This window comes from Brassica oleracea, chromosome C7 (assembly GCF_000695525.1).
Source record: "Brassica oleracea var. oleracea cultivar TO1000 chromosome C7, BOL, whole genome shotgun sequence".
In the NCBI taxonomy this organism is placed as follows: Eukaryota; Viridiplantae; Streptophyta; class Magnoliopsida; order Brassicales; family Brassicaceae; genus Brassica; species Brassica oleracea.
The window spans coordinates 37,813,461-37,824,474 of NC_027754.1; the positions used below are offsets into that span (position 1 = coordinate 37,813,461).

General features: G+C 31.7%; 2 protein-coding genes across 2 annotated transcripts; one reads left to right on the top strand and one right to left on the bottom strand.

Annotated features, from left to right (window-relative positions):
- Positions 1 to 2,489: 2,489 nt before the first annotated feature.
- LOC106301561 (uncharacterized membrane protein YjcL) lies at positions 2,490 to 4,510 on the top strand. Its single transcript, XM_013737995.1, has 6 exons — positions 2,490 to 2,749; positions 2,823 to 3,049; positions 3,265 to 3,375; positions 3,469 to 3,630; positions 3,717 to 3,958; positions 4,031 to 4,510. The coding sequence occupies exons 1-6, from the start codon at positions 2,490 to 2,492 to the stop codon at positions 4,352 to 4,354; spliced, it is 1,326 nt and encodes a 441-aa protein (XP_013593449.1). The 3' UTR covers positions 4,355 to 4,510.
- An 89-nt stretch (positions 4,511 to 4,599) lies between these two features.
- On the bottom strand, positions 4,600 to 8,336 carry LOC106301560 (alpha-humulene/(-)-(E)-beta-caryophyllene synthase). The gene is given in 8 exon segments (XM_013737994.1): positions 4,600 to 4,950; positions 4,952 to 5,008; positions 5,346 to 5,594; positions 5,685 to 5,823; positions 5,928 to 6,146; positions 6,223 to 6,598; positions 7,756 to 8,038; positions 8,178 to 8,336. Coding segments are annotated over 8 exon segments (1,650 nt in total). The 5' UTR covers positions 8,271 to 8,336; the 3' UTR covers positions 4,600 to 4,716.
- Between the last annotated feature and the right edge of the window lie 2,678 nt (positions 8,337 to 11,014).

Here is an 11,014-nt window from a genome sequence, read left to right on the forward strand (position 1 = left end):
AGTTGAATATCTCAAGAAAGAGTTTGAGATGAGAAAATATTATTTTGGCAAATCGACGACCAACCACTTAAATATATATCACCAAACTATCACAAAAAGACTTGGCGATTTACGAAATTTTAATATAGTGTATACTAGCAGTTTTTATAATATCGACTAAAGTGAAATATTCTTATTTGGTCAAATCCATCGTCTACTTTTAAATCTTGTATACCAACATATTCTATGCTCTAGTATTTTTTTTCCTCTACTATGCTCTAATATATTTTTTCCTCTACTATGCTCTAATCTAATCTCTATAATATTGAAATTTTGTTACCTGTTTTGATTGGTCCATAAGAAAGACGATGAAGAAGCCTTTGATTTTGGTTTATTTTGTACTAACCAGCCCAAAGAGAGGTTATTTGGTTTTGTTGATTTATTTTCAGACATGTTATGTTTTACACATGGTGGTACACGCATATCACACCAACATCATCCGAGATTTCGTGTGTGTATTTGAGGTCGATGACTCAATATGTTTGATCAGATTGTGGCATGACCGATGGTAAAGAAGAACCAACTATCATGTTCGAGGACAAAGCATATTCTGCCCAAGATCTTCATCACCCACGGATTGCAGAAAATTAGATAGATCCAAGGGACCTTCATTAATGTCCAAATCAGAGGGAGTAATGTGTGTTGTACTTTTTTTTCTTCATCATAGTTTTGTCTCAATTGAGTTTTCCTGGTAAGGTTTTAATGAGACAACATTAAAGCACATTAAAAGTTCTAAATGGTTATGGCATCCAAGAGAGAGTGTTATGAACCAGATTGTGGATGGCTCATAACCAAGAGATTATGATTTGTAATATTTCTATTTATCTATGACGGTGTAATCTCCTATATAAGGAACCTCTATGTTATGAATAAAGAGAGATTTTTCCATTACTTTCGCAACAAGAATTACATGAGAGCAATAAATCATGATTCAAATCGGTGATCATCGGGTAATCTTGTTTTTATTCTAATCTGCTGTTATAATCATCATTACGTTTTCAAAATGTGTTCCTCTTGTTTATGTCTTGTTCTGATTTGTGATGTTTCTTTCTTTTATTCTGTCCCCGTCCTTGCAATGATTTTATTATGTTTGATGTATTTGTTTTGTTTAGCTAAGACCATGTACAATGGTCATTTGGATTCAACACCCTAGTATACACTTTTTCACGATCCACGTCATATTCTCTTGTTTCCACCTATTAATTCAACACATAAACAAATTTTATATCTACAATGATTTTGTTTAATCAAATTCAACATCCTAATTTATATTTTTATTCTATGCCAAATAGGAATATATCAATTTAAAAATAATTATAATTAAACTCAATAATTAAAAATGACATGTTTTAATTAAAAATAACATAGTTTTAACTGAGTTCATAAAATTAATATTAATAAAAAATAAAACTATAAAAAACATGTATTTTTATTCTATATCCAAATTAAATGAAACTAGCCTCTATTTATAGATCATTACAAATGATGAATTTTGATATACTTTTTATTTTTTAGAAAAGTATTTTACCATAAAATAATTAAGTTTAAAGTATTGGGTGAAAATAAAATAAAAATAAAAAACTAGATAATCAATAATAATAGGACATATGTTAAAGTATTCAACACTTGTGAATCCACGTGTGTATTTTTTCTATTCAACACCCATTGTTAGTAGTCTAATGTGCTTTGTTTTATTTGTTTTGTATATGTCTAATTCTTTGTTTATGTCATTTGTCAACGCAACTGAGGTCATTAACGAGTGATATTGGGTTTTGACTCTATCGTGTCGATGTTATTGATGTTGATGCCCATCTCAATCCTGTAAGAGTTGTCTTGCGCGAGCAAAATAATCCTATTTATGCCTTTAAATTTAGAGATTATAATCAGTTAGAAGATACCATTTATAGAGTTTAGTCTTACTTGATCTGATAAGTATAACATTATAGGAGAATTGCTATTGACAGTTGTTTCGTTTAGCTTCATAAACCAAGCATGAATCATCTAACACTCAAAATGGTTACAAACTTACAACAAACCAATAAAGAACCATGGTCAGCAAGAATAGACTAGTGTAGTGTTGATTATTAAAGAAAGCATGTGGTAGCTGAAAGACATAACATCGGCAACTTACTGCTCAGAGTACATCAATGTGCTTGGTTAGAATATCCTCAAGCTAGTTTTTACAAGAGTTTACTACCATTTGTTCTGATTATCTGATGATTGTATATGATCCAGATGTTACAATATCCCTTAGATTAATTAGAGAAATCTCTGAGGAATACTTTTAGGCAAGTTGTTTCTCTACCACTGATGCTCTCTCTCTCCATACAGTTCAACTCCATCTTCCTATTTAGTGGGCCTAAATGGGCCACCGAACCTGATCGATAGGCCTTGGAATAAAAACTATAAATGGACTCCTAACTGTAATCCAACGGCTTTGCTTCCAATCAATGGCACTTCATATATTCGCACGTGTGTCACTAAATCCACTGTCACCCTCATTATCATTGCACCACGTGTCACCTTCCCGCCGCAACTTATCGCTGACTCCCCTACGCCGGAACAAATCGCCGGGAACGCTTCCGTCGCAGTTCCCTCCACCGCCGCGGCGTGTGAAGGTCTCCTCGCAACTGCGACTCCCTTTGATATCTCCTACAGATCACTGGGGTCAATGGGCCGCTCTCTTCGCCGCCGGAGCCTTCGGTGTCTGGTAATCATCTCAACAGTAACTTCCAAGTTTATCGGAGTTTATGTATTACTGATTCGGTTACTGGCTTCTCGAGGTCGGAGAAGACGAAGATGGGGAGTATGATGAGCGGGGCGTTGAGCAGCACATTGCTTGGACTCGCCGCGAGCAACTTAGGGCTAATACCGTTCGAAACGCCGTCGTATTCCTTCTTCATGGAGTTTCTCTTGCCGCATACGATTCCGTTGCTGCTGTTTAGAGCTGATCTCCGTCGTATTATCCGATCTACTGGGTCACTGCTCCTTGCTTTCTTAATTGGATCTGGTAAGAAAAGATTTCATCTTTGATATGTAAAGCTCCCGACTATGGATTAGCTTAGGTGTTTGAGAAGCAGAGCGTTGTTTAAAGGTTGCTCATTTATGAAGCTTACATAGTCTTCGAGTGTTTTGAGAAGCAGAGTGTTGTTTAATTCATGAAGCTACATTGTCTATGATGGTGTGATTAGTGGCATTTTTTAAAATGTAGTTGGTTCATGGCAGTTGCGACGGTTGTGGGGACTGTGGTGGCGTTTATGCTGGTGCCTATGAGATCACTCGGTCCGGATAACTGGAAAATAGCAGCTGCTCTTATGGGCAGCTACATTGGTGGATGTAAGTTCTTTAGCTTGTTAACACATAGATGTACTTATCTTCTCGGTTCTATAAGGTTGTAGCTTTGTTGGTTCTTGTTTTCTCTCTCTGCAGCTCTTAATTTTGTTGCGATATCGAAGGCTCTGCGCATTTCTCCATCTGTTATAGCGGCAGGGGTGGCTGTGGATAATGTCATATGCGCTCTACACTTTATGGTGTTGTTTGCGTTAGCCTCAAAGATACCACCTGAGACCATCTCAGCAGCATCTTCTCCTGGTAAAGTTCGTCTTAAGTAAATATCATATCAGCGGCTATAAGCACAAACACTTCCTACTCAAGTTTCTATGTGGTCCCTCTGGCAGATGTTGTCATGACTAAGGATGTTAAAGCTGAGGACAAGAACAGAGTGGTTTCAACTTCAATTGCATTATCAGTTTCTTTCCTCATATGTAAAGCTGCGATTTCGATGACGGAGCTACTCAAGATCCAAGGAGGCATGCTTCCTGCTGTTACAGCCATCACCGTCGTCTTGGCTACTTCTTTCCCTGGTTTCTTCAACTCTCTGGCTCCTTCTGCTGAAACCATCTCTCTCGTTCTCATGCAGGTAATTCCTTTATTAATTAGACTATATCCATTATAAACCATCTTTTATTTTTGAATCTTTTTATTTGTTCAGGTATTTTTCACGATTCTAGGAGCTACAGGGAGTATATGGAATGTGATCAACACTGCACCAAGTATCTTCCTCTTTGCTGTAATTCAAGTAATGGTTCATCTCGCAATGACTTTGCTTCTGGGGAAGCTGTTCTGTATCGACATGAAGCGACTGCTTCTTGCGTCAAACGCTAACATAGGAGGTCCAACGACTGCTTGTGCGATGGCAACCGCTAAAGGATGGACTTCACTTGTTGTCCCTGGGATTCTCTCTGGCGTTTTTGGAGTCTCCATAGCAACTTTTCTTGGCATTGGATGTGGAGCTTTGGTCCTTAAACGATTATAGATTTTTAAATCAAACAGGCTTAGTTAAGATTCGTGTAAGGGACATCATCCATGGAGGATTCTGAAGCCACATACTTTGTAAATCGTAACTGTTATTGTCTTTTTAGTTTTGAAACAGTAAACGTTTTTGAGAACGACACGGTTTCTATTAATGTTATTTATGCGATAAATGCCCCAATAAAACAACAGCTGAAACGTTTACTGTTTCATATTTCAGCTGAAACGTTTACAACCACACATACAACGGGGATACAAATGGCACATATTTTGAGAACGACACGGTTTAAGCGTCGAGAAATTTATTTGACCATCATTTTGTGATGAATTATACTCCATAGATAGGAATAATCACAATGGATGTTTTTAAATGGGTATATCTTCAATGAACAAGGAGACGATGTGCTCTTTCAGGAACTCAGGGTGGGTGTAACAATCTTGGTACCTATAGAATACATCGACGACACGGCATGGGTTAAAAATTCGCATCAAAAGAGGGAAAGGACATGAATGAGGCCTCATTAGCTCTTGGTTCATGTCTTTCCATGCATCAGAAAGCATGATGTTTATTCCTTCCACTGCTTGTTCCTTGGAAACACCCAAATTGCTTCATATAGCAGTCAATAGCCGTTGCTACATGCTCCCTTTTTCGTTCAAACTGCAAACCATAATATATTTGTCAAATGTATTCAATTAATAAACATGTATATACAGTTAGGACTATACAAGCTCGTTGATTCTGAAATTGACTTAAATTTATGTACACTAGTAGAAAGCAACATTCGTTTGAATTTTTTTAAAAAAATACTTTATTAGTATAAATATATTTTTCTAAAGAGAAAAGAAATATCGGATTTTGAGAATAGTATAAATACATATGTAAGGAATGTAAACTTATCATTCACATAATTAATATACAAACCTTAAACATGTATTTGATTCGATTGGTTTTGCTTCATTTGCTTCCTTATAACTTAATAAAATATTACTCTCACCTCGTAGGTAGAAATGTCATCTGTGAATCGACCGATTTTCTCGGAAGCTACCCTAATTTTAGGGTTTGAGCTTAACCATTCAAAAGCATCAAGATTTGCGACACTTCCCATTCTCGAGAATGTCATGGCACTCACGGAATAGTAACCGGAAGTCACTAACGCATTCTCCATATACTCGTCAAATGTAGCAGTGTACTTTTCTTTCAACCACTTTGCCTCTTGCATATATCCATTCGCCATTGTCTTCAACTGATTCTAAATAATTCATCACTTTGTAAATATATACATATGTAAATATGAAACAAAGTGATATTGAAGGTTGTTTTTTGTGGTCTTAACTGCTTTCTTAAGATGGAAGCCACAACCTGACCTTCCTTCGTTCTCAAATTCCTCTTCAAGTTTTTCATAGAAATCTACCATGATACGGTACACGTACTTCATGCTCTCAGGTATCATGTTAGGCGGAGCGGGAAGTCACCTATTAAAGCCAACCGTATCGTATTAATCATAGCCATAAAGAAAATTAAAATTCTATAGTACATAGTTTATTGTATTTTAATTTATGTTTTGCAAATGGAGTACTTTTCTATTGCATCTGTGAAAATCTCAAGTTCCTCCATTGTGCCATAGGCATCATACGTATCATCAAGCATTGTGAATATGATTAGTGCAATAGCTGTTTTAACTCGTGCTTGAGAATATTGAGGCTCGAAATATGCCCCAATTGACCACAAGTACGCCTCTGCTACTCTATGCCTTGTGTATGTTACTTTAGATTTAATTTCCATTGCTTCGTACCACCTGAATTGTAATGGTAAAAAAAAGATCAACTTCATGTCACATACTACTACATGCGTTGAGCAGCCCATATAGTTACCTTGTTACGCAAGCAAGCTCTTTGCGGTGCAGCTTTTGAAGCATGTTAAAATCTATCTTTGCAAACTCAAGTAAAACTGCGTCACGCTTCTCTTCTGCCTCGTAGTATGAGATATATTTCCTCGTTTCTATCCTTGAGATGCCTTTGTGGTAAGGATGCTTTAGAGCATTCTTGATGCGTACTGCAAGATGCTGGGGGATAGATTGAAATAAAATTTCTTTTAAGTGACAGCTTGAAAAAGCGAGAGCTTGGTCGATGATATCTTCTCCACGAGTGTTCCATTGTGAAGCTTCATACAAGCTTAATATACCGCTTGCATCTGCCACTAAGTGTTCTTTAAACTTCCCATCCTCGCCCTTGAACTTCTCAAACACATCTTGAGATGTATAAATTTTAACTTGGATTAAATGAAAATCTTCCAAAGTTGCAGTGTTATTTATTAATATATTTTATTTGAAAATTATACTCTCTCGGTTCATAAATGATAAATCCATATTTTAGAAAGAAAAAAGTGTTTCAAAATGATATATTTTTATCAACTAAACAATATAATATTATTTGAAAAATCAGTTTCTTACGTGTCGCACTCACATTCATTCTTATAGTGGTAAATTACAAAGGTATCTTTAATTATTATTATTATTTTTATTTAATTGTCATTACTAAAATTTATTTTTATTCCCTTTCATTCAATAAATTTATAATTAAGCTTTTAATTTTTATTCTTCTTTTAATTTTTAAAAATTCACATTAATAATAATAAGCAAATATTATAGTTTATGGAATATATAGATCTTATATATATAACGTATTTAATTATATTTTTCCAAAACAACATAAACAGAAAATAAATAACAATAGAATTTATATATATATATATATATATATATATATATATATATATTTATATGTAAACCATAACTCACAAAAATCACCAAACAAAACTATTTATTTTGAGCAAATTTTAGAAAAGAAATATAGTTTAATATCATATATTATTTTGAAAACATATTAAAATATAAATACTTACAATATATATATATATAATTTAATACAAAAATAAGAATCAAGCTAAATGCAATAAAAACTGAATCCGAAGTTAGCCTAATCAAAACAAAACAAAAAAACAGTTGTGACTCACTTCAGAAGAATATTTGCTATTCAATATACTTAAACAATGCGTAATTGAACCAATCCAAATTTATACAATAATAATTATTTAAAGGTCTAATTAAAACAAAACATTATTATTAAGAATAATATTTTATTTACTTTATTCATATAAATTACAAAAATTTAGTTACTATTAAATTTTTATTTTAAAAATATTTGTACACATGCATGATCTCGATAATCACATAGTAATGATTAATTGTAAGCTTTTAAAAAATTGGATTTATTAAATATTTATTGGTTTAGAATTATAAGAAATAGAGAATCCCAAGTGACTATACCTTTATAATTAAGATTTTATGTGAAATTTTAAATTATCCATCATTTTGAATAGAGGAAATATAAAATAAAAATAATTACCAGCGGAAAGTTTGAACCCGAATTGCCTGAAAACTTGGAAAAGCAGCCCAACTGTGTACAAATCGCATTCATCATGACGTATCAACTGATTAAAATCAAGACTATTAAATGCATATCCCAACTGCTCTATGATGTCTATCTCAAAATGATATGAGATACCAAGGCGACATAGAGCGTCGATGAACTTGATGTTCTCTATCTGATTCTCTTTTGAAGCCATAAATGATTCTGTCACAGCCTCCTTTAGAGTACTATGCTTTTCTTTTAACATATCAATAGTTTCCTACATGGAAATAGGAATATAAATGCATAAGTGAATCAACTCACAATAGGCCAAAAAAAAAAAATGACAACAGCCTGAGGATGCTATGCGTGATATATATGTGATGCTTGAATTGAATAATACGGAAAAATATACGTACAAGTTCGGACTTTGAGAAATGTGTTAAGATATCTTCCCAGATGTTTGCTGAATAATCAGCTAGCGGACGGTGGACTTCACTCTCCATGCTCATGTTTAAGTTAGCAATCACTAGTGGTTTCAGATGCTTTACCAAAACGAGTGAGCTCTATCCATATATATAAGAGAAACTCTAAACTATATATTAGGGACAAATATATTAAAACATATCTTAACTAATACTCCCTCCGTTCCCACGGAAAAAAAAATTCTAAAGTATTCACGCATATTAAGAATATAATAAATATTTACAATTGCATTTATTATTTATTTTACTATTTGGTTTACAGAGTCAATATGAGTCTGTGAATGTCTTGCTGTCAAAAAAAAAAAAACAATTATTTTACTATACATTTTTCGATAAATATCAACCAATAGTATTCAACCAATTCAAATATTTTCAATTAATCTTATATATTAAAACAGAAGTCACAACCTTGATTCATGTGTGATTGTTTAAAAAATGGACTCAATGGATCTATTCCTAAAAAGTCATGTTACATTTAATCTCTATTATTATCATTTATATTATGGGCATACCATAAATTTTTATTAGGCTATCAATAATTAGATTTAAACAATAGATAATCTATTAGATTTATAGATAGTATAAATTAAATATATATAATTTAATATTGTAATACTATAGCTCCATATGTTAATTATTTAAATATTTGTCGATGTTAACTTTTAAAATTATAAATATTTTTTTTAAATAACAAAAATCATAGTATTATCTAACAATGATTAATCTTTACTACCTTAAACCAATGAAAACAAATTAACTATATAGTTTATTTTTAAAAATTAAACAAAAACTAAATATTTAATTATTTACTCGGTAATATAAATCTATGAAGCGAAAAGTTTACTTTTTAAAAAGCTTTCTAAATTTGTGAAATGTTACAATATTTTTGAATATGACAATAAAAAAATATTTTACTAATATATATATATATAGTTACCATTTTAATAATGAAATAATAATCCGAAAATATATATATAGAAGAAGATATAAATACACGTGAAAGTTTGAAATAATCTATTCAATGAAAAAATATATCGTATACTTATTATGTTTTAAAAATTGATAGACACATATATATTATAATATATACCAATTTAGAATTGAAAACAAAATATTTATATAAAAATAAATGAAAACAAAAACCTGCGCGGTTGCGAGGGTCGAGATCTAGTGTTTCTTAAAAGTATACAACTTTTCAACATTAACTAATAAAAGTACCTTAAAATTTTGGAAAATCTATCATTTTAGAACAAAAAATAAATCTAGAAAATTATACTTTCAGGAACAGAGGAAGTATATTCAAGAGAAATATGTCAATTCATTTATCAACAATTAATTTTAGGTAGAGAAATTTTAATTTAATATAGTACTAAAGTATGATGGAAGTATTCTTTCGATTATAACTTTTATTTATTGACATTTTGTATTTGTGTTCAATGTGTGAATAACATTTCAATTTCAACGTTTGGGTTTTTACGTTTATAATTGAGAGTTTAATATTTTAACTTAGTTTTAAAAGAAAATTATATCAAAAATCATATTTAAACTCTACGAAGCATAATTTATATACATCAAATAATATAACAAACCTATATAAAATGTAGAATTTCGAAAATAAAAAAATAATTTATTTACACTAAAATCAATTATTATTCTTCTTTTGAAAAATATATCTTAAAATGCAAAAAAAAAAGATATTTTTTGTAAATTAATAACTCTATAAATTAATATAATATCGTAGTGTCAATATTATTGGTTTATAGAAATTTTACTGTATTTGGTAGAGTTAATCGTGAATAATAATGAAAAGATTCTTATGTAAATAAGCGAACAACGATAAATGTAGGAAATCTAATGTACCGAACTATGTTATAAATGAACATTGGACTTTTGAATATTACATCTTCCTTTAATTAAAACCTTACCTAGAAACAAGTTGAATCCAACACAATGTTTCTGTTTTAATAAGATAGATTCGAGTCCAATCGATCCATGTTATCCAATCCGATTATAGATGGATTCAGTTCAAAGTTAATCCATTGATCTTAACTCAAATATTATGAGATTAATGGTCAAATAATCATCATCTCAAAAAGTTAAAGACAAAATCACACATCAAAATTGAAACGGATTTTAAATAATATTTTTTAAAATAAACAAGTTGTTATGAAAGTCAAATAACACCGCCACCGCAATTGTTGAAAATATAAAGATGTGGGGTCCGCTGCACTATTTGCACAATAAATTTCTTTTTATATATACGAACGTTTTCGTTCATTGTAAAACACACCTCAACATTCTCTTCTCTCTATAATAAACTCTTTCTATCAGTGTTAAAAATTCTACGGGTATAAATTTTGCCCTTATTAAAATTCCCGCGATACAATAAAATTCCAGTTCTTTTTATAACACGTTATCAGCACGATCACTCTGCGATTCGAAATGGATAAGAAAGCAAATGGAACAACAACTAAGCAAATTGGTAGAGAAGTTTGCATACCAGATAGTGGTACAACGCACACTATACTGAAAGATAAGAGATATTTCTCTACTTTAAAGTCAGTAAAAATGACTGTAAACACAATATCAGGTCCTACAGACCTGATCGAAGGAATTGGCAAGGCGGACTTTATGTTGCCTAATGGAACAAAGTTTTCCATAGATAATGCCTTATATTCTCCAAATTCTAAGAGAAATTTGTTGAGTTTCAAAGATATATACCGTCAAGGGTATAACACTCAGTCTGCAACTGAGAATGGAAAGAAGTATTT

Coding starts and splice junctions, on each gene's coding strand:
- LOC106301561 (XM_013737995.1), top strand. CDS start 2,490: ATGGCACTTCATATATTCGCACGTGTGTCACTAAATCCACTGTCACCC. Junction 3,376..3,468: donor GGGCAGCTACATTGGTGGAT/GTAAGTTCTTTA, acceptor CTCTCTCTGCAG/CTCTTAATTTTGTTGCGATA. Junction 3,959..4,030: donor TCTCTCTCGTTCTCATGCAG/GTAATTCCTTTA, acceptor TTATTTGTTCAG/GTATTTTTCACGATTCTAGG.